This window comes from Phaenicophaeus curvirostris, chromosome 9 (assembly GCF_032191515.1).
Source record: "Phaenicophaeus curvirostris isolate KB17595 chromosome 9, BPBGC_Pcur_1.0, whole genome shotgun sequence".
In the NCBI taxonomy this organism is placed as follows: Eukaryota; Metazoa; Chordata; class Aves; order Cuculiformes; family Cuculidae; genus Phaenicophaeus; species Phaenicophaeus curvirostris.
The window spans coordinates 16,715,149-16,742,128 of record NC_091400.1 but is presented as its reverse complement, the minus strand read 5'-3'; the positions used below and the strand labels follow the sequence as shown (position 1 = coordinate 16,742,128).

Below are 26,980 nucleotides of genomic sequence, written 5' to 3'. Positions count from 1 at the left end.
GTGGTGAAGGAGATTAAAAGCACAAGGTCTGAGAATAAAAGGAGTCAATTCTCCCTGGTACTACACTAGGGAAAGGCTGAAGTGATAGCAGAAGGAATGAGGAGTGGGAAAGAAACAGGTCCTTACTGTCAATGTGCTGCATAATTGGGGAAAAAAACGATGCATGACGATTATTTCACTGACCCAGCACTGCTTCCAAATAGCCAGGAACTGAGTTTCTCTTCTTCTGCCGCCTTAGTCACTCAGCCAAACGTATGATTTCTGGCACACAGTTGGTAATGCTTTAACCTGTCTCCAACCAAAGACTTGTGAGGGCTTTCTGGGAGCTACAAAACATGGTATCAAACCTCAGCTTGAGCAGTTACTGTGTATATCTCTTGTCGTATTGTTTTGTTTGTATCTCAAATAGGTAGAAGGATGGCTCCTACTTGAAAGACTCCTTTTGGCTGAAGAGGAGTAGCATGACTCACCTAGCCTGAATTTACATAACTCTGGAATAACTGGAGAGTCATAAAAAAAAGCTAAGTTTGGGTATAAGATAGCAGTGGCTTTAAACCAAAAGAAAGGAGGTCAAAACTAAGTAAAATGAAGTTTTTAAAATGTCCATTCCTCTAACTATAAAAGGAGCCAAGTATTTTCAAGATACACATTATATCAGAAGGTAGCGTAAGAAAGTTAGAATTTAAATTGTTCTGTGATAAGAAAAAATAAGCTGTTCATATTATATGAGGGGAAAGTTACAAGGTCTTGTCGACTGGGAAAACCATAAATGCAGTAAATTTGTTGGCTAGTTCAATCCAGTTTGGAACTCTGTCACTGGACAACAAGTTTAGACATGGTCTTCAGGAGTTTGTATGACGTAGAGAGACTGCTAATTCAAGCATTCTGCATTTTCTTTGAGCTAGGAATATGCAGATCTTCACAGACTGTGGAATTGCTAAGTGTGTAGCTAATCAGTCTGGTTTTCTCTTTGTTTTTTTTTGTTCCTCATTTCCTGAACAAAACTGAACATGCCTGCACTCTGTCTCTACCTAGCATTATATTTAACAAAGTTTTCATTTCTCCACTCTCATCCTACAGAGTGGATAAATTTTGCCATTAAGCAGCTTGTATAAGTTACGCTAGGCAACTATAAATAAGTACTTTATTTAGGCTCCTGAGTTCTTAATTAAATGATAAATATTTTGTTTATTTTCAGTTATCTTTGTTTTTTCAGTTAACTATCCAACACCTTAGTCATCCGCGCTTTGAAAACTTCACTGTGACAATGACTGATTTAGTTAGGAGTTCCCAGTAACTCTAGTGCTTGACAGAGTTTGCCAAAAATGTTTCCTAATTAAACTACAGAACACATGCATGACATGGTAATGAAAGTGACTTGCTTCTCAGAAGAACAAGTGAAATCCATTTCTCCCAAAGCTTTGCTGCTTTCCTTGGGTTCACTGATACTTTTGCTCTGATTAAGGGCAACATTCTCACCCAAACCTCCGCAGAGAATCCCGACTGCTGCCAAACACCCCGAGGTAGGTGTTTAAAGTCAGCTTTGTTCCTTTTAATTAACAAGAAGGGAGTATGAAACTAGCTCCATTCAGTACTGGGCAGCACTTTCCTCATCAGAAAAGTATAGAACACGTCTGAATTATAAGCGCAGAGCAGATGAATATATTGTTTTATCTAGAGAGAAGATACTGCAGTTTGTAGCTGTGACCTATTTGTTTCAGGGAATTACTTACTCAAAAGAACTCAGAAGAATGAAGAGAGCTGTGGATCTTGAAGCACTTGTGAATTTTGTAAGTTGCTTGGTAGAGTGATCTGGGGTTGGAAGGGATAGATTTCTCACAGCAGAGGGGTTTCTAGGTGTTACAAATAACAAGTTAGATAAGCTATCTTGATTTTACCCATCCTCTCTAATCATTCAATATTCTACTGCGTTCTCTTATCTTCTCTTCTGTCTACATCTGTAACAGCATATCTTATGTTTGATAGAAATCAAGGCAAACACCTTTCCTTAGCAAATCTCCAGATTTAATTTTCTTTTAAATACTAGTTACCAGATTGCTATCAGACATAATGGCCATCTGGAACAACAGCATTGTGTCAGCAAAGAAGACTAACTAGTGGCTTATGTTCTCTCCTTTTTTTTCAATGGCATAGGTCAGAAATGACCAGCTTTTTCAGAAGGCAGTAAGCTTGTTTAGATCTTTAGACACTTGTTAAAATCTTGTGTTTTCTGTGACAAATTACATTGAGTAAATCTCTGAGTACAAATTATAAAAAACAATCTTCTTTTGTAACAAAAGAAATTGACTGTTAAAGGTCAAAATAATATTTATTTCCGAGCTTAAGACTGGCCAAGCTAGTGATTTTCCTTGTGACTATGCAAGTGGCTGATCATGTTTTTTCTATAATATAGTCAAGCTTTCAGTAGTACTCATTGCATATATGACATTCACAAAAGGGAAGTTGTGAAGCTCTCTGGATTTCTCTGAAGGTGGTCTGAACATACTGGTTCCACTTTGCATTGCAGTAGATCAGGAGCATATACCCAGTCAGCTCTTCATCTCAGCTTTAGGAATCCTAAGATTCTGCTATGAGCTTACAGTGATTCTTAAATACAGTAGAATGCAAGGTCTTGTGATTGCATGTCAGTAGTATAATGCAGATTTTTTATAATCGATTTGAACTGAATAGTCAAATCCTGGCTATCACACAAAGAATGAAGGAAATCTGTTCTAGTTTTAGAGTTACCATATCCAATCTGATACTACTTTATTCAGATGCTTAACATATGTGGACTAAATCCCCAGTTGTACCTACTCTAATATTTCTTCATTGCAAATATCTTACGCACATAAAATATGAAATGGACTTCTGCAAGCAAATGCATTTGTACCTTCTCTTCTATAATGAGGTGATTACTAACAAAGGGTACCCCAGCAAAGAGTATGAACTGACGACAGATGATGGTTATATCATTACTGTTAATTGAATCCCTTACAGTATATAGAATGAGAGAAACCCAGGTACAGCTCTTCCATATGAGACAAAATTAGCCTAGATAGGGCACATTCTGGAAAGAGATACCCCCTATTTGGAAAACAACCACCAAAGCTTGCAGAATTGAGTGAAATTTTAGCTGAGCATTCTGGCTGCCCTAAATAGCCTGGAATTTATGTTGAGCACACCTATTTATAGTAAAAAACTATATAATATGAAACATATACATTCATAGCAAGAGTTGATGAGTAAAAGTAAAAAAAAAAATAAAAATAGGATAAAGGCTATAATCTGCCCAATCAGCCTGTTTTGAGAAAGCTATTCCAGCTTCTAATTTGGCTTGGTTTTGCTTACATCTGGTTAATATCAGTGACTGATTCGTATTTTGGGTAAAGGAAACCTCTGCAAACAATCCCACACTTTCATTCTTTGTATCGATGTTGAGAATCTCAAGATAATGTAGTTGAGCTATACAAACAATGACCAGAGGGTGCCAAGCTAGTTTTTGCTGTTGTTGGGCAGATCTTTCCATAAATTTTTACTGGAGCTTAGAAGTTCTCTCTTTACAGAAAGGGATGTTTTGTTCTTATGATTAGTTGTTTCCCTTTAAGTTGGTGCTGGAACAAATCTCAGTGTTGAATACAGGACAGTACTGTCCATTAACTACCAGAAAATGAAGACATTTTATAAATTGTGGCTTTGCTTCTGACTTGCTTTGCAGCTTTGAGACCTGATGTGTTTCTCTAACAGGGATTATTGCGAGATGCTAGTAACTGGAACACAAACCTGCTTGACAACAGGTTGGGCTTCATGCTAGCTGATGCTGGCTTTGATGTTTGGATGGGAAATAACAGAAAGAATTGCTGGTCCAGAAAACATCAAAATTATTCCATCAATCAAGATGAATTCTGAGTTTTCAGGTGGATGAAGCCATTGAAGGGCATCTCCATTGCATAATCTCCATTGCATATCCTTACATATTTATCTAACCTGGCTAAATCAGGGATTTACATATGCTACCTATTAAAAAGCATTCTTTACATTAACTTTTGCTGAGGTGCTCCTATATACACATGTGAGCTTTTATATTGATGGACACTATTTTAATTACTGCCAGAAAAGATTCTTCAGATTAGTGGTATAATAGCAGAGCAACTCAGAGGAACCTGCACAGATTATCTCCAAGCCATTCTTCATTTCTGGAGGCAGTCTACATGAGTCTGTGTAATGAAGTAACACAAAAATCACAGAAGGAGAAAATTAAAATAATTTTTGCACTTATTTTAATGAACTTTTAAAAACGGACCCTTTCTTTAGTGCAAATTCATATAAAATGATTCCATGGAAGGAAGTCTGTTACTGTATCACCTATTCCTTCTGTGTAGGCAGTTAGAATTCTACCTGGGACTTCCTGAAGTTATAGTCCATCTGTTGATGTCAAGGGAGAAAATACCCCAGAAAATCTCAAGTAACATCTTGCATATTCAGTGCCAGAAAATTTCAGAATGTAAAGTATCTGAATGATTCACTAAATGGTTCATGCTGTTTCTTTGCTGACAAATCTATAATAATAATGTGAATTTAATTCAAAGTCTGATTTTTAATTTATGTGTGCCTCTCTTTCAATCTCCTGCCTGAAGTTTTGATGAGACAGCAAAATTCAGTCTTCCAGCAGCAATTAATTTCGTTGTGGAGAAAACAGGAGATGAAAAGTTGTAGCATACTGGCTATTCAAAAAGTACTACCACTGGTAAGTTACACACAGAAGACCAGTGTTTCACAAAAACAAGAGTGAGCTGTGATTTGAGATGCTGAGATAATGACTGTACCTGGGGTTTTAATTAACTCTTTGCAGGTGTGAAAAACACAGGATAAGCTGTTTTCAGCAAGTAGGTATTTTTAATTTATAATACAGAAAATAATTCATAATGAGCCAAATTGCTACTGTCTCACCACTTAGAATAATACTGGAAATTCTTGTGGTCTATGCAAATAATTTCTTTCCAAGATTCAAGGGCATGCCCAATAGCAGCTGGTCAGTTGAGCAAAATAAACAAAATAGGAAGATGACAGTACAGAAAGAGGAGCTGGCCAGTTTGGACAGCACAGACACATAAAGAAGGAAAATATAAAACTGGATTGACTGAAAGAAAAACAACAGCTCCTCTCAACAATGTATGAAATGCATGAATGTACATCAGAAGCATGCATTTATGTTTAAATGAGTTTGAAAGAAACCTGCAAAGGCAAAATATAGAAAGAAATTTCTCTCTGAAGAGACAACTAAAACTAAAAGCTGGTAACACCTGGAGGAGAGGGATTTCACAGAAATGTAGACTGAACTGTACCCTCTGAACAACTAACAAGGTTGCTTGCTTGTAGGTTTGAAATCGCAGAACAGCATTTATAAATACTGAAAACACTCTAATGTACAAATAATGACTTTCTTGTCTCCTCTTTTGGGTTTTTTTTATTCAGCTTTCATTGCATTTTCAACAAAGCCAGAGCTGGCTCAAAAAATCAAACTATTTTCTTCATTGGCCCCTGTCACTACTATTAAGTATGCTAGAAGCCCTCACCTAGGCACCATTTCCTCGTTCATACAACGACTGTTGGTTTCACTGGAGATCATCAGTATGCTGGCACACCATGGAAGAGGAAATAAACCTGCTTCCTTCATGTTTTCAGGAGCTCTTCGCAACAGAGAAAGGAACACACCTATTCCACCTTGTCCTCCTCCTCCAAGATTTGGTCCATCAGGGTTGTGATCAGAGGCACAGGATACCTAGGAGGGACCTAAGAGAGAGTTGGCAGGCACTGGGAGTCAAAAAATACTTGGGCAACTCATGCTATCACAGAATCACAGAATCAACAGGTTGGAAAAGACCTACAGGATTATCGAGTCCAACCATTCCTATCAACCACCATGTCCAGCTGCAGGCCAAACCACCTGGGCACCAAAGTTCTACTCCAGCATTTTCACCTCAGAGCTTATTCTCTGAGAAAGGATCACTCAGCAACACAGTTAAGAAACCCCTGCAGGACTAGGGTGTGGTTTTATTTCAAATACTTACGCGCTCCTCAGGCAGTTGCTGTTCCTTTTGCTGTTCTGTCTAACAGCAATCCTCTCTCACATAACATCTGTTACTGACTCCTGAAACAAACACCTAGTTTGGGGGGTCTAAACTGCTGACTTTCTATTATATTCTTTCAACCTGTTAAATTCTTTTAGATTTTCAACCATCCTGGAAAATATTCTGGTTGAGAGTTGTTCTTTCAATGCTGCTGCTAACCTGACATATCACCACATTTTGAATAATTCTCAGGGAGTCTCCGATCATGCCACTCTAATTTCTATTTGGTTTATTGATACCTGACACTGTTGTAGCAGATGTTTTTGATGTAAATCTGAATAGAAGGGAGGAAGAGTATACTTACTGAATATTTCCTTTCAGAATTGAATTGATGTGTATATCACACACAAACTCCCGCTGGCACTTCTGTGCAGAACATAGTTCGCTGGAGTTGGGTATTAGGAAACTCCTGGAAGACCAAATAGGTACATCCCTCTGACTGAATGATATAGAGCTTGTATAGCTGATATCCTGCTGTGAAGTCATTGTTAACTTATTGGAAACACATGTAACTTGTGGTTTACAATTGAAATCTCAATTCAAAACATTATTTTTCATTGACCCTTCTTTTGCCCTGTGTGATACTGGTACATCTGAAGCCAACAACGAGGTGCTGTACTCATGTAAAAACACGTGCTGTATATATATCTCACTATTTTTATTGTATCTAGTGCCCTTTATAAATGATGCCTACAATTCTCTACAGACCTTGCTTTAAGAAACTGGTTGTTTCCAATATGGAGTCAAGAAATGAGCAAGACACAGGCTGCTCTGTAAAATATCAAATTTTAGTAGTAAAAGCCCTTGCTTTCAAAGCTCTCCTTGTTTGGATAGCAATACAACTATAAGTACAAACCCCCTTCACCTAGTAGACTCACTACTTACAATACCTCCTCAGCCGTAGGGCTGATAAAAACTGTGTTTCTATTTTGGGGCTCAGAGTTTCAGGATCTGTAGCCTGGTCTCAGTCACAGAAGCTGCTGCATGCACAACAGGTTTTCTGGCAGCACTACAGACTGGAGCAAAGCCAGAAGCAGTTGTGAGCCCAGTGAGGTTGTAAGATCATTAATGTACATTTCAACACAGCAAACGTGGATATATTTGAGTGACATCTGCACAGACATTTACTAAAAATCAAACAATGTTTTGGCTGTGAATTTACATAAAATATTCAATCAGATTTAGTAGCTTCTGTAACCATGGCCTAGTCTTGTAAAGAGAAAGGGTTACAAAAGCACAGTTTGGAGGGGAGCTCTGCAAATTGACTCAGGTTCAATTCAGCATCTAGCCACGGACTGGCAAGTACAAACATGCAAGATTAACACTCTTAAGCCTTCATTGTCATTGCTGTTACTGCTATTAAAGAAGTTAACAGACACCATACTTTCAATATTGATGGTGTCTCTCCCAACAATAACAACACATGCTGCAGGTAAAGCCAAGGAACACAAAGCAAGAACTAGAAATGTTGACTTCTGTATTCAAAGCAGAGAGGGAATAGAAAACATACAAAAGAGCCAGTCACAGAGCTAAGGGATTGCAACATGACTGTCAGAAGAGGACACAGCAACAACAGTGAGGGCAACTTGCTGGATGCAGTTAGTAGCAATTTTACAAACTAGAACAAACTGCCTGAGAAAGCATCCCTGAGTCTTTCTGCAGGAGCAGTGAATTTATTGGTTCTGACAAAAACATTTGACTCCTTTTCATTGATTGAGAATCTTAATTGAGACTCTCCTGGCTCTTTCATAGTTCTTAGAAGAACTTTGGTTGAGGTTTTAGACTGGAGTCAGAGTCTCTACACTGGAGTCAGAGGCTCAGCAGGGAAAGAATGCATAAACTTCCTTAATAATGCCTATGTAACTACCATTCTCTTGTTCATCCTCTTAGGAGGCTCATTCAGGGAAGTTCCAAGCTTATGACTGGGTCACTTCAAAAAAGAATATGGAAAAATATGAACAGGTATATTTTGATGAAACAGTATTACCACCCACGGACAAGAGAGACACACGGGGGAAGAGACAAGTCTATAGTGAGAGGCAGAGTTTCAGAATACAAGAAGATCGATTTAGCCACCACCCTCTTTATTACTACTTTCCAGTTTGGAAGTCAGCAGTGAAAACATGCAAGCACTAATGGCAATAATGGAAGAGAGGGGGAGAGAGAGAGAGAACACGCACAAACCTTTTCAATTAAGTGATCAATAGGAATAAGAGGAACAAAGGAAAGGGCAGGAAGGATACAAAATTAATTTTGAAAAAGAAGAGTATATGTAGTGAATCAGACCAAAGAGGAATCTTGGCTCCTAATATGACTGACATAGTTGCCAGTGCATGGGAGATCAGGGGAACAATATTAGGAAGAGGGCAACTGGAGACCAGTAATAGCTACTCCGAGATTCTGGCAAGTAGAGACAAAAGGACTTTGTCCTTAAGCAGTTCCCGAGGAACCTCTCTACCATCCAAGACTCCAATCCCATCCTTGATCCTCCTATCCTTTAGGTCTCTACAACAACCTATAATTAAGTCTTACATGTTTTAAGGATGGGTTGTATGAGGCGCAACTTCCTTCAGTTTGCTTTGAATTCGCTTGCCCTTGGAAAGTCATTTCATGCCTTCTAGGTTTTGTGTTATGAGAGTAATTGAATAACTACTTCCTGTGCTCTTTCTTCATACTATTCAAGACTGTATAAGCCTGTCTCCTGTACATGCTCTGACCTATTTTTTTCCCAAATTCAGGAGTCTTAAGCTAATTCCTCTTTCCTCCTACAGAAATCACTTCATGCTCCTATTCACCCTTGTCACATACTGTGTTTTCTAAGTAGATCATTTATGTCCTCTGGGCCTGACCAGTACTCCAAAAGGACTAAGATGGTGGGTGGGTGCATCCAGAGGCTTTCTGACATCTTCTGTCTTGTTCCAGGCTTCTGTCATATGAATTCCTAGCTGAGAGGGCAAAGACCCAACAGTAACTCTTTTGTCAATTCAGGAGGCATTTTTACTTTGGCTGTACGATCAGCTGGGTCATCCCTTGACAGCACAAAAAATGCAAGCAAGTGCACTTCCTTCCTGTTTGGTTTAGGTACCTCTGCTTTGAACAGTGACAAAAGAAAGTTCCAAATGCATATATAAAGTTTGCTGTGCTTTCCTAGTCATTTATTCTTACACTGCATCATGTTTTCCAGGCTACTCCTCCTCTCTACATTGTAGAAGGCATGACTGTACCAAGTGCAGTATGAACTGGGGGACAAGACTTGCTTGCAGATCCCAAGGATGTAGCAATGTTACTGTCTGAAACAACAAGACTCATCTGTCACAAGAGGACTCCTGAATGGGCACACCCGGATTTCATCTAGGGATCGGATGCATCTTTGCACATATACAATGAAATTATTGATCTGATGCAGAAGTATCCTTAATTCACAATCAGTCACCATACTGACTTATTCATAAACACACTCTCTGGGTAAAAACAAAACCTTCTTTTGCATCAGCTGGTTTCTGCTGGAGTCAGAAAAAGGGTTCCTCCTGACCCTATTTTTACACCATGTGTCACTGCAATGCATTTTGTGTCTTGATACACTTCAATTTTCTGCAAACTTGTGGGTCAGTAATTACTTTTCAATTGATACAGCCTAGATTCTGCAATAACTGTACTTTGCTAACAAAAGACTGGAGTTTCTTGTAACCTGCTCTCTGTTTTAGACCCTAGCAGTAATGAAAGCACTAACTTTCTCTGGATATGGTCAGTGATCTCAATAAGTTTTCCATTCTTCATATTATTTCTCAGTTTGCTGAGCTGGCATTTCTTGAAAGGCATAGTGTAAGCTAAGACTAATGCTAAAAATTATGGTATTGATTATTTTTATTATTAGATGAGACAATGATCAGAAAGTAAAAACTGAGTTCACACAAAAAAACTCACTCCAGAAAAAAAAGATGATTTGTCTTCATTTGAAACAGAGATGCTCACCTTTTTTCATGAGGAAGAACAAGGGAACGAAGAGAGGGTAGACCCAGCAGAAAACAGTAGCCAGTCTTGTGTTCAAGCATGTACATGGAAGATTGGAAACTTGGGTTCAAGGCCCTCTCTGTGAGACACAGAAATCTTAGCAGACTCAGTCTCTGCTGACAAGGATCTGTGTATGTGAACTTCCCAGGGTGAGACAAAGGAGCTGATTTAATCTTGGCAATGACAGTAGTTCAGTGGAACACCTGGGTTCAAAGTTACAGTCTGAATCCAGCAGGAACCTCACATCTCCTGCTAATTCACAAGGAAGCTACAGGCTACCACAGAGCTGAGTGGTTCTAAATTTATCATGGCTCAAGGTTTAAACCTCTTTGAGGTTTAAACGCTAAAATGAAAAGTACCCAAACACATCTAGAAAGAATCCATTATCTCCATTCCATGCATATTTAAAGCACTTTGCACATTAGTGGGAAGGACTGCTTTGAAAACAATGCTGAAGAAACTGTCATCCTATTTAATTTAGGGGGGGAATTCTGGCTCTATCAATCTTGTCTCAAATAGGTAGTTATTGCACAAAGACATTCACTTGAAGAGTAGCCTCCATGGTCATTAAGTTAGAACATTATGTAACTTCACAATGATATGTCATTAGCTTCCTTGCAGAAAGACCACAGTGCATTTAGGGGATTCCTTTCAGTGTGACACCCCCATTCTCCATTTGAAACAAATGTTAACATAAGCCAAGTCTGGGATGCTAAGCAGGACAGGTACAGCTCTCAGACCAAGACAGTCCACTGGTTACACTACATGACCAAAGGATCTCACTCTGCGAAAAGGTTCACTAGTCGAACAAATTAACCATGGCTGGTGCCATGTCTATCCTGTTCCCTTATTCTTCACAAATGTAAATAAATCTTGCCCTCCAGACAAGGACATTCCTTACACCAAATACAAATTCCTGGGGACATACACCTTCCAGACAGTCAACCTTTCAACTATCTCACTACTTGTAAGGGAAACACATGAGGACTTGAGACCTACTTATGAGTTTTCAATACTTGTGATGGGAAATGCAATAGCAGTATATCTGAAAGAATACCCCCTAAATTCACCTAGGAAAGAGGCTGCAGTTGTGCAGCTATCTCGCAACCTGGGAGACCATAGAGAAGGCAGGGTGTTGAATTTTCTGGAAAATCAGTACAAAAGGGCTGGGCAAGCAGCACTGGAAACATTATGGGGACTATCGATTCCAACTTGGCACATGAAGAGGTACTAGATGTCATGTTGAAGAAGCCCTGCTGAGTGATTAATTTACAATTTGATGAGTTATTGTCACTTAGAAACAACAGAGCAGGTGAGTTATAATGCTTTTAACTGAGAAATTACTGTATTACCTTTTTCATAATCCCAAACAATGTTCTCTACTGTTGCACGTAAAGCAAAATGGTTACTGTGGCTTTGCTGACATCCTGTTCTTATTTCACTCCTTTCCTTCCCTGACCATTCAAATGCAGAATATTACTTGCAACTATTCCCAAGAACACATACCTTTCATCTGGTGTTCTTCTAAATGTCCATCAATCCTTGATGAAACACAGGTTCTCCTGAAGACACTTACAAGTTAAGTGGGTGGAAAAGCTGGTACTCATGTAGGAGGATTCTACATTGTTTGTAGCCCAGCTGCCTACGGACACGGAACACATCCTCTTGTCCATAGTCATTGAGCCAATTTCAGTGAGGACTGAGCCCCAAGGCTGATTACAATTAATTCAGTAGTTAAGCAAAGATCTCCAAAGATACTATATTTTTAAAGTTGATGAAAATGGTTTGGGAGAAACAAGAATCCTTGCCTGTTCCCTCATGGGGAGAAAGGTTATATAATGTGTTCAAACCTTCTTTGCACCAGAGGGCTCATACAGGAGCCATGAGAGATTAATGTATTATAGAGTAAGATGGGTTTGATGAGTTGTGCTGCTCACTGAAAAACAGACTTAGGAGTCTGTGTGTAATCTTAAACATAGCATAAACCAAATGAAAAACAATAGCAGAGGCAGTGTTCTTGAGAGAATATGCTGAGAGAAGCTGGACACTTCCTCCTCTTCATCCTAAAACATGACAATAAGAGCAGCCCCTCAGCTGGGCAACAGTATAGGTTAAGGTCTGCCAAAGCTTCAGGGAACTGGAACACCCAGATCACAGCTGAACATGCTAACCACTGATTTGAAGGTACTTCTTAAACTCTCCTGCTCCATGGTGCATTTGAGGTTTGTGAATTTAACGAGAAGATCTTTTTCACCACAAAGATTTCCCCACTTCTGAAACACTGCCAAATCAGCACTTAAACACGCTCTACAATACATGCTGCCAACTCATGACACTCACGGCTGCTGCCCTGAAGCGTTTGTTGTGTTTCAACTTCCTTTTATCGACACAGGTTTCTCCCAGTGAATCAGTTCGCCAGTGAAGACAGACTGGGAGCAGTAGCAGAAGACACAGGCAAGGCAGTCAAAGCAGAGGTAAGTTGTTTGTACGTATGTGTTTATGGTCTTTTTCTTTGTTGCCTGTCTCCATAAAGATGCTCAGTCTTAGGTTTGTGCAGTTGCTTGTAAGAACAGAAAGCTTTATGCTACTCGGATCTGTAAGCCTACTGTTATGCACAAAAGTGCATGTTTGCTCAAGTTAGAAGACACAGGAGCCTGATCTGCACAAAATGAAGAAAAAGAGCAGCTCTTTGATTTTCCTTTACTTGTTTTCTTCAGTCTTAGAATAAGGGAATGAAAGTCCCTGTATTGCAAAAGTGTGACTAAATTGGGCCACCTGCTCATGCAATTTCATACATGTGTATATTTTGTTAATGAGTGGGGCAATAGATTCCTGCACACAGTGAGTCACAGTTGCTTCTCTGGTTAGTGTGTATATGCCTTACAGCTTATATGAAATATATTTTAGACTACTTAAAGCATAAGGATAGATGGATGAGCTTCTGAAGGGCTTGTATCTTAGTCTCACCATATCTTAAAAATGCCTAAAAAACTTTCAAGGGCATTCCTCTCTCTGTATTTTTTTCCTTCTAAGTATACTCTTTAATGGCAGTTTGTCATGCCAAGTATTTCCTTTTGACTTTATCTCACTAGATAAAAATGGCTCCTAACTGTGAAATGTTTATTCATGAAGCTTAAGGGAGCAGTGGTCTGCTAAGATTGATATTACTTAGCCCACTGTATCTGATTTAAAAGGTGAATACCTGGAAGTCTATGAGCCATGCCATCTAAGCCAGGTGATCAGAGTGCATTGAGAAAAGTTTGCCTTAACGAGAGGAATAATTTAACCTCTGCATTGTCTCAACTAGTCTTAGTAGTGATGTGAAAACAAGCCGAGATATTAGCAGAACTTTTCTTTCCAAATGAGACTCCCTGGGCAAGGAGACGGAGGCATACTGTGCTCAGATTGGAACAGAGTGAAACATCAGAAAGTAAAAACAGTGTTGTGCTGACTGAATATCCAGTTGTGAGGCTTCCTGTTTTGACAACTAAAATTAAGAAGTATTTGATATACAAAGGAAATTGAACAGAGTGTGCCTTGATGCCAAGTACGAAGTTTCAGGTTTCTTCAAACCCTACTTCATTCCAACCATTTAATGACTCCGGAAGTTTGACTTCTTTATTTGTTCAGTCAAATTTAAAGATTAAATTGAAGGTCAGAAAAAGTTGAAACTCCTTCTCCTGCAAGGAGATTTAGAGAGTACAACATTCTCTTGGTTACACCTCCCTCACTCCCACAAATCCTGCTCATCTTCCCCATTACTTGCCAGGGAATATGTTTATTTTTTCTTGATATGTAGCTTTGTAGCTCCATTTCCAAGTCCAAATAAACTTCACAGAGCAGCATGTCTTGTCATAACAGATGTCTCATGCTAGAAGTAGACTTGAGAAGCATGCGGCTGCATGAGAACTGCTGCTCTTCATTAAAAGATGGATTCTCCATGTCTAGTGGACTAGCAATGCCTGGTTTCAGTTATGCATGCTGTTGCTGCTGTGAAGCTACACAGACACTAACTAGTTGGCTAGGTCAGTCTTGCTGACTGCTCAGCCAGTTGCAGAACATAAAACAGTTGCCTTCAGCCTGCCTTCTCCCCAGCAAGGCACTAACCTTGCTGAGTAGTCCACCCCCAGCAAACAGCCCTCAGGAGATCCATTACCTTATAGGCTTGTATGTTGGTGCTAAACTTGGCAGGTATTTACCAATGACATCAAAACTTAATTACAGGATGGACAGAAAGGTGAACTAACATAAACACACTGCAGTTATAGAAGCATGCCCTCTTCTTCTGAGGAAACCAATCCTATGTGACCAGTAATGTCCCCAATCATTATTGGTGAGGCACTCTTACAAGATGCCTTGATGGGCTGAAGTCTCATGTGTACCCTTTTGTCCCACTGATTCTATTGTTGAACATTTAAGTAGCCTGCCAGGTCTTTGTGGTCTTTATCCAATGCAGAATCACTGCGACTTTTCTCTTTACAACTCTTGTTCTCTCCTCACACATGCAGGCACAGCATATGACAACAATTTGTGCAAGGGCAGTTTGTACAAGTACAAGGGCTTTTCCAGGATGTGCAAGCACAGTCCTGAGCTTCATGGATGAATCCTTTTCACATAGTGCTTCATACTGGAAAGAAAAATCCTATCCTACCTACTTGCAGCTCTCTTGTAGGCAAGGAGTATCGAACACGTCAACACTTCTCTTGCCCTCTGAACAGTTTTAACTCATCGTCTCACACTCAGTAACTTTCTGGGACACAGAACCTGCTCTTCTCTTTCATAGGAAGCCTTTGAGTCAAAATTTGCATGTTGAAAAAAAGAAGTCTAGGAAGAGAGAATAGTATTCCTGCACTTGTTGAACGGGTTCTGTAAAATAGAGAGTAAAACATGGAAGCATATCTGCTATAGGCTGAATCAGCGTAAACCGGTGCTAGATAGATTGCGCTCTGCAATTTCTATTCAGGAAAACTAATCTTGACAAGATTTGCAATATGGACAGCCATTTCTAAGAGATAAAGGAGGCAGGCCCTTGACAACGTGAAAGCAGTATCAGGATCCATTCTTCACTGCTTTAAAACCAAATAATTCCATGGTTTCTCAATTTTGAGAGACAGAAACTTTGGGCTCAGAAGTAGTAGTAAGAAATATGCAATTACCAGGTGATAATAGAGCAAGTTTTGGAAGAAGTGGGAAGCAAGGAGGATGGTGAAAAAGCTTGATTGGATGGTAAATAGACTAGATGACTCAGTTTCAGCCTGAAAGTCAAGATTGACTGGGAACTGACTCACAGAGCTTCTGGAGAGCCACATATGGTCACCTTGTTCCCTTCACATTCTCAGAGGAACTAATTTCAAACAGAACTTGAACCTGGTCTGGGAAACATCGCCCCATGGTGAAAGGACAAGCTGGCACAGTTCTGGTGCAAGCAACATTAAGCCCGTTATATCTCCTTACAGAGTCTCTGAATCACTCCTGGCCCCTGTCCAACCTTTCACCAGCCTCATTGCAGATCTCTCAACCCAGCACACCACTGACCAACACTAAGAATGGTGTTTAATCATAAAGGAGGAGGGGGCAAGTGGAAAGAGAGCCCACCTCAAGCCTCTCTCACCTCATTTCTGAGGAGGCAGGAAACAGTGTTTTCTTATCCTTTCACCTCTCCTGCTGGCAGAGAAATGGAAGCAAATAAAGGCAGACAAGCTGGGTGATGGTCATTTCAGGTAGTTCTTCTTTGTCAAGCTTTTGCTAGACCCGTGCCAAGAGATGGCCCTGTCTACCAACCACAGTTTGTCAAATGCAGAGTGCTCAGGCATGTTCTCGCATGGTATACCCAAATTTGTTCCTCTCCTGTTCCACAACCCCCTGTGTTACACAGCATGAGCTGTAAACAGACTCTCCTCATGCAGGTACTTATTCTGGCAGCCCTTGGCCAACCTTCAGTACCCTGTCCAGTTGGGTGTTCCTGTAGATTTCTACACCGCTCTCTTCCTAACATGAACACCCTGCATGTGCTCTTTCCCACAGTCCCAAGATGTGGTGCCTCTTCATGCTGCTCTGCTCCCAAGGAATTGCCTTTTCAGCAGGATTCACAACACCTTCCACTCTGAATTCAGACAAAGGCCAGAACAAGAAGACTCGCAACCCCGAATGTTTTATGAACGTTGTAAGTTAGGTCATTTTCTCTCCCTTTCTTTCTAAATTATCTCTACCAGCACCATCACTGCTTCATCATTAACAGTCCCTGTCAGGACGCTAAAAGAAGGGCCCTTTCTATATTTTCCATTTTCCCAAACTGCCTGTTCCAAATGCACTGTATTAGTGTCACTGCTGTAATGAGGATTGGCTCCAAACGTGCCAGCGGAAGATGTGACTCTTGCACCTTGCACGAGGACAGATGCATAACACTGAAACAGAGAGTGCTGGCTGCTACTTTTGTCTGAAAGGTCAGGCAACCTCTCTGAGCTTCCTGAGGGGCACAGGAGATCCAGGCTACTGAATTTTGACCCCAGAAACAGGACTCAAACCTGGACTGTGGCCAGAACACAGACTATATGTCATACAAAACTGATCAATAGACTTCTCTTGCCTGCATATAGGATGAATCCCTACAGATATATGATGAGCATGAGGCTGGGCCATGCCTCATGACACTTGTTTGCAGTCACTTTTCTCAACACAACCTAGTATTTTGGGCTACCACACAAAGAAGGGAGAGTGTAATCCTGCCAAGAGGGCAAAAATCCTGCTAGCACTATGATACGGAGCAACAGCCTAGAAGAAATCTTGATGCTCCTATACAAACAGTCCAAGCTGCCAGAGAGGCAGTGGAGGCAGTCTGGTTTCCATTATAATGCCAAGAGAAGCAAAGACCTCCCCTTCTGTACCAGCCTGTGCGCTCAATGTAGTGGCAAGGGGTTACTCATTCTTCAAAGAGCAGATTCTCACAACACAAAGTAATCCAAGACCCCTTACTCTGAATGAGTGAAGATTTCTTCACAGTACCTGCAAAATTAAGAGTTGATTGTCTCAGGAGTTCCCTTTTGGTAAGCTCCACCCTTGTTTGCCTCCGGAGCATGGCTTGTGTAACCACACTTTGGCAAGAAAGGATTAATTATGGACCAAAACCCACACCTTCTGGCACTGTCTTATACAGATACTGCTGTGCATTACACTTCAGAAAGGTGTGATCTGTATCAGCCTTACAAAATGTGACAAACTATCTCCCAAGAGGTGAGTCACTTAGTACAGTTCTGCTTTGTCCCTTAATATGGGGTCAAATACCTGATAACTACCACCTAAGCAGGTCTGAAGAAGACCTTGATGCATCTTTTTACCAGACTTGTAATACTTATTCTGAACCATGGTCCCTGTGGCCAGAGGCCTTGAGCTACCATCACAGAACAGCCTGCATCCACTCCGCTCAGTGTGGTTACCCTCTGAAACAGGACATACGTAGTAGCAAACTCTCTTTTGGCTTCCCACAGAGTGAAATTATCAGATATCATGGATACCCCAGTGAAGAATATCAAGTTACCACAGAGGATGGATACATTCTTGGTGTTTTCAGAATTCCTGCGGGGAGGAACAATCAAAATACAGGTGTGACAGAGTTATGGGACATAAGGAAGATCTGAGAGCCAACTCTTACATAAATCCCCCATCTTTCCCTTTTGCACGTACAATGGCGTTTTCCTCAACTTTCCACCTCAGCAATTTTGTCATATCCTAGGTTGTTTTCCCTAATGTGAGCTGGGGGAGGTCTTGCATTAACACTTTAAGTAAAATACATTTAAAATCGAAGCCTGCCAACAGTCTGCCATGTTAGATATCTGAACATTAATCCCCAGACTTCTGAAGGATTGAGATACTCTTAAGGAAGCTGACAAGAAATCAGGTCATCAATGAAAAGCAAATGCATTTCATCTTTTTCTTTGCATTTTCTGAAATGAACAATAATGTCTACCTCGAATTTGAGGATCCCTAGATACCACTATTTTTGTTATTACTCCTTTTTAGAACTATAAAATAATTTATTTTGGATGTCTCCTCCTATTTGGATCTTCTCCTTTAGAGATCATCTGGACCAGCCTCATTCTCAAAGTAAGGTTAATCAAAGTTAGATCAGTGGCCTCTTAGCCTAAGGGTAGACTAAAGGTAGATGCGCTTCTTTGGATACATTATTCTTTGTCTTCCATACACTGTTATGCCTTCAGCAGTTTTCAGCTGTGGGTACATGGGTGCAATGTAGGGATCCATAAGTTGGCTTTCCAGTGTGAGAGAAGGTGGGGACAGGCTTCCTCATTAAATTCTTTGTTTGTAGGTTCCTGCTTGCATGGAACAAATCCTTCAGGTTCCTCAGACTAATCACTATGCATAGCTCTCCTGGGAACTTCTTGAAGAAGGAAAGACTTAAAACCTCTCACAAACTAAAATCTACACCCCTATCTTAAATAAACATGAACTACTCCAATATTAGAATACTTTCATCTTTTCCAGGGAAAAAGCCTGCAGTCTTCCTACAGCATGCTTTTCTAGGAGATGCTACCCACTGGATTTCTAACCTGCCCAACAACAGCCTGGGCTTCCTCCTCGCAGATGCTGGATATGATGTCTGGATGGGAAACAGCCGAGGGAACACTTGGTCTTTAAAACACAAGACCCTTAACCCCAGCCAGAAAGCATTCTGGCAGTTCAGGTATTGTAGAGGGAGAATTACTCAAGACAGAAACTCCAAGGGAACTAGATATGTTCAGCCTGCTGGTTTTTACCTAAACCAGCATCAGAACATGGTCTACACCAACCTAGAAGAGTAAAGAACGATATGAAAAAGGGTGCTTACTGCTACTCATAGTTGGGAGCATTGGTTGGGGAAGAGATTTCAGAGACTAGGAAATGAAATGGGGTGCTGAGAAAAAGGGAGACAGAACTGTGAGTGGGAGAACAAGAACCTCAGCTGAAACAGGCTGAGCAGCTTTATCTAAAAAGCTCTGATTTCTCACAGCTGAATTCAGCCAAGAGCAAAATGTATTTTGTAACTCATGTTAGTGAAAGCACTGATTAAATTCAGTTCACCAAGGGCTGCAGCTGACAGAAAAAACTGACATCATCTTTGCAGAGAGTCCAAGGCACCAGGCAGGTTGGTGGTGCAGCTGTGTCCCTCTACCCCCTTCCCCAGCTCAAGAAACAATGCAGACAGAGCACGCAGCCTCAGCTTTCAAGAGGACATGCTTGGTACAATGAACAAAAGTGAGATTCAGAAACCCCCACTGTGATATCCAAGTTGTCTGCTAGTTTTTTGTGTTTCTCCCCTCTAGCTTCGATGAGATGGGTAAATACGATATTCCAGCAGAGCTGTACTTCATCATGAATAAAACTGGACAGGACAATGTATACTATGTTGGTCACTCTGAAGGCACAACAGCAGGTAATGACAGGACAATCACAGCTCACAACTGTTCATGTTCCTATCTGATCAGTAGGTAGGTCTCCTCACTAATTCAGTTGTTTTTCTTCTTTGTGGAGAGCTAGCAAACTTAGCGGCACCTTCTGATCTGAGATTTGGAAAATATGCAAAACTTTTCTAAAACCAGTTTTGATTACCCCTTATAACCAAAGAAAACTGATGGTAGATTCAAACACAGTTGAACTTTCAAATAATTAGAGATATAAAAGTGGTTATTTACTGGGTTCTTCATATGCTAGGTTCTTAAATTTTCAGCAACAGGAATTTTCATGAAGTTCATCTTTTGTTTTAAGACATACAATTATTTTCCTTGTGAACAGCAAGGAAAAACTAAAAAGATTAAACAGCACATATAATATATAATTTCAATTTTCAATTTCAGAAAATAAAGAAACTCAGAACTACCAAGTCATGTGACTTAATGGCAATCTTACAATTTAAAGTATAGTTCATGAGTGGCTACAACTGGCCACCTGTCTGTTTAAATATATATTCCCAGAGACTGGAAATTAGGAAGGAAAAACATTAATAACTTCTTTTTTCTGAGTGCCTGCCTTTAGCATGAACTCACTTCATGGCCTTTCTTTCAGCATAACCTGAAGGTTCCTGATGTTTATGGTTTATGTGTGAGATCCATGAATGCACATTCTTTAGAAATAAGCAACTGCCAGTTCATTGACGTAAACAATCCAGAAGAAAAAAAGAGAATGAAATGAGGGAAAATCATATATCTTCACAGTTCCAGAAGTTTTCCTTCTTTTCTTCCCATATGAGTAATTAAAGACCCTCGTGGTGAAACAACTAACCATGTAGCCTTTCTTCAGCTACTCTTGATGCAAATAATCTGTTGAAAACGCTCAAAACTAACAGTACTCGGTTAATTATTCTACAGTTTCATGGAAGCATAAGCATACCTAGAACTTTAGAGACTATAATCTTAAAAATTAATTTTTATGAGAGTTTTTGAATTTTACAGGGAATTGATTATATCACAAAAAACTCACTGACATGCTGCCTTCAGAAACCATTCTGATACAGTCAATGTCCAGATGTGGTCTAAACCTCAGAATGAACTTTGCTTCCCAAATGAAATTCATGTCGTGGCTTAGCTTTAACGTTTGCCTTAAGTAAATCATGTAGCACAAACATGAACAGCAGATAATAAGCTGCAAATCTAGTCTCACCTCTTGTTTGCTATCTAGTGCTTCTTTATTTGTCTTTTTCTGTGGAAGATGTCTTCAGTAACTCTGTTTGGCTCTTCTGTGTTTGCAGGCTTCATAGCATTTTCTACTTACCCTGAGCTGGCTAAACGGGTAAAAATGTTCTCTGCTCTGAGCCCTGTAGCCACAGGCTCATATGCTACAAGCCCTCTGGTTACCTTAGCACGTGCTCCTGAACCACTGCTCAAGGTATGTCGTTTTCTTTTTAAGAGGGTCAATGCCTGACTTACCTTTACAGGGCTCACTCAGCCTGAGATGAAGTGTTCCTAAACAGGTGGCATTCTGATACTGATATTCAGCTGAGTTGAAAGATCTTGAAAAATCTGTTCCCAGACTCTGTGGGAAAAATTCTGGTGATACAGAGCTGTAGCAGCAGGTCCCAGTGAAGTAGGAAACTTGAGAAACTGTCTCATCACAGGACTCTTGCTGTTAAATAATATTTTGCTAATATTATCCTCATGCAGAAGGAACTCAGACAGAGCTGCAATAACAGCCACAACAATCTCTGAAACTTCAGAAATGAGTGAGCACTGATATCACTGCATTAAAAGTGGGAGGATAGCTTCCTCTAGGATTGATGCCAGTAACATGAAGAAGGAAGGATATATAGTGCACTGTGGGGAAGGTATTTTAAGGGAGGGCAAGCTGTTTCTGCAGTCTTTGAATACTGAGTTAGGAGGCTAAGCTATTAGCAACAGTTTCCTACATAAAATGCTCCCATAACAAGAAAAAGAGTATTGTGGTTTTGCCTTCCTTCAGTTACTATTTGGCTGCAAAGGAGCCCTGCACCAAATCCCACTTCTGAGAGGACCTGTGACAGAATTCTGTACCAGCCTGGATAAGTTTTGTGGCCATGTACTCTGTTACATAGCTGGAGGCAGCACAAATAATCTGAACACAGTAAGTATATGCAAGAACATCTACTCAAAAGTAAGATTATGTTGAAAGTTATATTTGTGCACTTGATCCCTATCTAGTAGCTGTCACACCTGTAAATGTATGTAAACCACAACATAGTTCTCAGCAGGCTGAAAGAATGTCAAGACATTGTGTGGTGTGAACTGTGCCAAACAGGACTAGGGCTAATGATGGATGGGACCAACAGCTAAGCACATTCCAGTCCCAGGAAGAAAGGACCAAATTCAATCTGGAGCTATAGTGCTTTTGGGGCTAAGCCGACCACATTTTGGTCATACACAGATACCTTTTAAAAAGAACCAATGGATGATGGAGTCAGATGACTTCTACAGTTCCCCATTTCCTCCTTTAACATGCAGACACCAGGGTCCTCTAAACACTCGAATAATTAAAAGACAGAAAAAAGCTCCTTTTCTCTTCCCACTTTTCAGACTACTTGCCCTAGAACTCAGCCCCAAAGCACTACTATAAAGGGCATTTTCCCATTTTTCTTGTCCTTAGAACTGGGCCCAACAGCTCAATCCACAACATGTAGATCTACCGAAAGTCCTTGTACTGTGCTTGAGGAGCACAACAGACCTACAGTGGGATCCACAAAGACTGGTGCATCAGTCAGAGGCAGTAGCAGAGACAGGAGAGATGTCCCTATGTCTGCTAATTTATGGACACTGTACTGTTTTAAATCCCCCTTACAGTGACCAAAGTTTGCAGAAACTGGCCTGTATAATGTTTATCACCACAATATCTGTAAAGACTGGGGGCCATTTCTCACCATCTATAACCACTTGTAAAAACACATAGAGGAAAATAGTAAGAATCAAAGGTTCAATTCAAAAAGCAATTATTGGCATGGCAGTCCTTTTGAATTGCAGAGCTAAACCATTAAGGAACTGTCCTGACCTGGGTTAAGTCACTAACGTGGTTCTTGGGGCAAGATAACAAGTTTGAGGAGTAATCTGGGGTGATGGAATTGGAACATCTCTTTAACAGAACTATAAAGACGCAAACAGAAGAAAAAGCAATCCAGCTTTTAAGTAAGCCAGCTTCTTCAGCACTAGGAGTAAAGCAAAAAGAAAAACAAATCTTCAAAAGACTTACACACGCATGGGGATTTGGTGTGAGGTGAGGAAGATACTTTGAAAGGACTGGAAAGTTTTTCTCTGCTGTTGTTGAACCACAGGACCCCACACTAGTACTATCTTCATGGAACAGACTTACTTTCATAGAGAAAGCATGCAGATGCATAGTGTTAGCCAGCTACTCCTAAGCCTGCTTCTTAGTTTTCTGTTTGATATTTGAAGAATGTCCTATTAAAATGGGATTTTAACATAACAGTAGTGTTGCTCAGGTCCTTCACAGCTTTATTCTGTCACAGCAGAATATCTATATATTTTATATATATATGTCTTTATAATACTTTTGCTTTCTCTCCAGAGTCGAACAGATATATATGCAGCGCATTCCCCTGCTGGAACATCAGTACAGAACATTATTCATTGGCACCAGGTATAAATGCACACTGATGCATAAACAAAATCTTACTACTGCCTTTTATGGAACTGACAACATACAGGGAAGTCCACAGCCGGTGGATCTGGGAAACAGCCCACTACATCTTCTCACATGCTGCTGAGAGCACCTGTCACAGAGGGAGCACAGTTTTCCATGGCTCAGTAGACCATCCCTTGAATTGCTCCTTTGGAATCAGGCCTCTCTGCACACTGGGTTCTAATGACTTCCAGTCTTCATCTTTATTTATGAAGAATTTGCCTTGAGACCTGCAGAAGTGAAGGCGAGCACAGTTTAGGCATTGGGTAGTCTATAGGAGAATAGTGGAAACTTGAGCAGCCAGGGGGATGAGCCAGACAAAGAAGTAATGAAGGTTAAAGCTTTCTCCTAAAGGGTTAATTGCAACCTGGATCACTTCCCAAAGCCAGTTAACCATACAAAGGCTTCTGCTGGCACAACAGCGAAGTGGTGAACTGCCTTATACTGCTACAGTACATGGCAAGAAACACTGCTTTATGGGGATGTTCCAAACAGCCAGGTTTATCCAAAACCCTTTTAGTCACTCTTGCTGCTGTCCAGATAATGGATTCCAGTTCTCTAAAGGCTGGTTTTGACCCGTGTACTGGCAGATCTGAGCTTGTCTGCTCACGGTCTGAATCAGAACAGGGCAAGATATCTCCAGCTAAGAAACATCGCTGCATTTGTCCAAGTGCACCTACTGAGCCAGGATGCGTCTGCATACATCCTATAGGCAGACACCCCCCACCCCCCATTTCTGCAGGCACTTAATATGGTCTAAAATATAGGTGTGCTCTTGAGAGCACTCCTAACAAAAATTCCCAGCGGACAATCCCACAGGATACACCTACCCAAAGCCAGGAAATACAGACCAACCACTGACTGGCAGTGGCTATGCAGCCTATTTTGCCAGCCTCTAATAAAGCTGAGTGGCTACAAAGCAAACACAGATATACCAGGACAGAAGGAAATAGCAAAGGCAATACAGGAAGCAGATTTCTAGCCCATTCTCAGCTACTTATAGCCTTGAAGCTTTTCTAAACTTACAGACACTGACTTTCTCTCACCCTTTATTACATAAAACCACTCATAAGCTAAATGGCTTGTCAAGTTTGTGCAAAAAAAATAAAATAAAAATAAAATTACCAAAAAAAACCTAGCAACCCAACAAAACCCCAAACAAAGGCGTACTTAACTCTTCACTAATCAGTCCTGCAGGGCATATATCGTGTCTTAGACAATACAGACTCAAGAGAGCTAATGTCTTGTGCCTGATGTTCCAGCTCAAAACTTCTGCCAGAGCACAGCTCACGTATAGCCATACTCTTGTGAGAGGTACAAAGCCTTTAGTAATGTTGCCAGTATTGTGAGCAGACCAGACAAGTGTGACACACAAAAACAAGACATGCAAGGAGAGACTTTATGTTACACTAGACTGTTAAAGCCCTGACATGTTCTAGACATTCAGATCCTCCTTCCATGTGGCAGCTCTGAGCCCAACTCTGCATCACAAACAAGGACTCCAACTTTAGTTAACTAAGGTAGTCAAGCAAATTTTTAATAACAAAGCATGCCAAGACTGGCAGCTGAAGATCAGGAGGAAAAGATAGCAAGACAAAAGGTGATGAAGCCATTCACTTTGTGATCTGTAGTCAGTATTCCTGGAAGCCTACAACAAGAGGATAGGGTGGGAGTAACTCACAGTCCACAGCCTGAGCCTTAGCTTCAATCACAGGCAACAAAACATTTCCTGCACTCTATGTCTTGATCTCACAACACTTAACATTTTATCTGTTCTTTTAACAGGTAATACAAGCAAACCAATTTCAAGCTTATGACTACGGCTCTAAGGAAAACATGAAGAAATACAACCAGGTAAGGCAACGCACATCCCAGCATTGGGAACTCATCTTGGGTCCTTACAAAACTGAGAATAGAAAAATTCAGATATTGGCACCTGTGAGTGCTAAAGAGGAGGGGAGTGGTCTTGCCTAATGTTTCACCTATATCTAATACTCATAAGCGTAGAAGCCTATTCACAGACAAGGTATAGGCAGTTCCTTGCAGACAGCTAAAAGAAGCTCCTTTTGCCTCCCCTACTGACACAGAGCTGTGTTCAATGACACGCTAATTTGCCTGCCATTCCCAAAAGGCTAAGAGCCACACCCAAGTGCTAGGACTGGATGAGTAGAGAGCTCTTCACTTCCCCAAAAATATTCAAGGTCTGCCTTTCAGTAAGGAGAGGAAATGGATCTCACAGCTACGATGACTTCTCCAATTCACTGACAATCATTTCACTTTTAACGAGCACATTTTACTTGCAGCGTCCTGTGCTGTACAAGGCCAGGATGTTTTTCACAGACAGAAAAGGCTCCGGAGACATAATCACTCACTTAGACACATATATGCTGTCTCAAAAATTTTCTAGGATGAAATTATAAATGGCCAAAGTATTTCTTGCCACAAGTCCCAAGCATAACAACTAAGACCAAAAGTTCCACTCCATACCCCAACAAAACTTAAAGATCTTCCCACTCTTAATATACACGTGAGTAAACCCCACAGTCCTTGCCTGATAAACGGACACTGCTTTTTCTACCTCACACGTAGTAAAAGGATGGGTGGCCTTCGTTCTTACTGCTTTACTATAGTCAACACAGAAGGGAAAGAGAGGTGCTTGCTGATACAAGAGCATTCACTCAGGTAAGTTTACTCTGTCCCTTTCCTACAGACTACACCTCCTGCGTACAAGATAGAGAAGATAAGCATACCGACTGCTGTTTGGAGTGGTGGGGAGGACAAATTTGCAGATCCAAAAGACATGGCAAAGCTACTTCCTCGGATTACTAATCTCATTTACCATGAACATTTTCCTTCATGGGGACATCTTGATTTCATCTGGGGCCTTGATGCAACTGAGAAAATGTATCTGAAAATCATTGAACTAATAACAAAATACCTTTAAAACCAGATGTAGAGTGTTGGTTCATGCAGTAAAAGCCTCTGAAATTTCTAGTTGGCAATAGGGGTAATACCTAGCGAAGAGGTAAACGCACAGACACACATAAAGGACCAGTATGGGTATTTATCTGCACTTGTTTGTTTCTTGCTTTCCTCATAGCATGAGGTTTTCCATGGTGTTACTGTGACTGACAAGTTTGAGGTTTATAGAAATGAAAGCTGAAAACATTCATATATTTGAGCACACACTGCAGGGATCACTTAATTTGGACAGCTTTCATTTCTACAAGACTGATTTTCCTAAGCCTCAACTCTGCTGTTCTCATACACATCTTATGTACCCCACAGATGCATTCCCAGGCCCAATGTCTTCTGAGGAAGACACAAAAGTGGGATTTGCTCATTTCTCTACTGAAGTACAACTGACTTTTGTTTAAATTAAATCATTTATCCACTTAACAGAGAACTTGGCTTTTAATTTTTTTTCTTTTCCCCCTTCATATTTACCTACAGTGCGAAAGACCTACAGAGACAATAAACAAAGCAGGCAGTAGATGACTCCCAAACAGCAAGGAATCCAACCTCAGAAAAACTCACAGAAGTATTTCCTTCCCTCCATGGCTACACATCACTCAAAGCTTTGTTCACACACTCTAACCCTCTCCAATTTCAAAGATCATGCCTAGTAGCTGAGGAATGAGGAGATGTAGAACAGTCAGGCAAGCTGCACACCAAGTAATACAGCTTTT

At 40.5% G+C, this 26,980-nt stretch overlaps 1 protein-coding gene and 1 pseudogene across 2 annotated transcripts; both read left to right on the top strand.

Annotated features, from left to right (window-relative positions):
- Window positions 1-254: 254 nt before the first annotated feature.
- LOC138723992 (lipase member M-like) lies at window positions 255-9,549 on the top strand (annotated as a pseudogene).
- LOC138724119 (lysosomal acid lipase/cholesteryl ester hydrolase-like) lies at window positions 437-26,687 on the top strand. Of its 2 annotated transcripts, XM_069863899.1 has the most exons (11): window positions 12,346-12,364; window positions 12,535-12,616; window positions 16,167-16,305; window positions 17,627-17,741; window positions 18,639-18,837; window positions 19,457-19,566; window positions 20,878-21,014; window positions 21,585-21,725; window positions 23,178-23,249; window positions 25,077-25,145; window positions 26,002-26,687. In XM_069863899.1, the coding sequence occupies exons 3-11, from the start codon at window positions 16,174-16,176 to the stop codon at window positions 26,233-26,235; spliced, it is 1,209 nt and encodes a 402-aa protein (XP_069720000.1). In that variant the 5' UTR covers window positions 12,346-12,364; window positions 12,535-12,616; window positions 16,167-16,173; the 3' UTR covers window positions 26,236-26,687. The 2 variants fall into 2 exon arrangements, with proteins under 2 accessions (XP_069720001.1, XP_069720000.1); XM_069863900.1 differs by lacking the exons at window positions 12,346-12,364; window positions 12,535-12,616 and adding an exon at window positions 437-440 and having other exon boundaries at window positions 16,281-16,305.
- The last annotated feature ends 293 nt before the right edge of the window (window positions 26,688-26,980 follow it).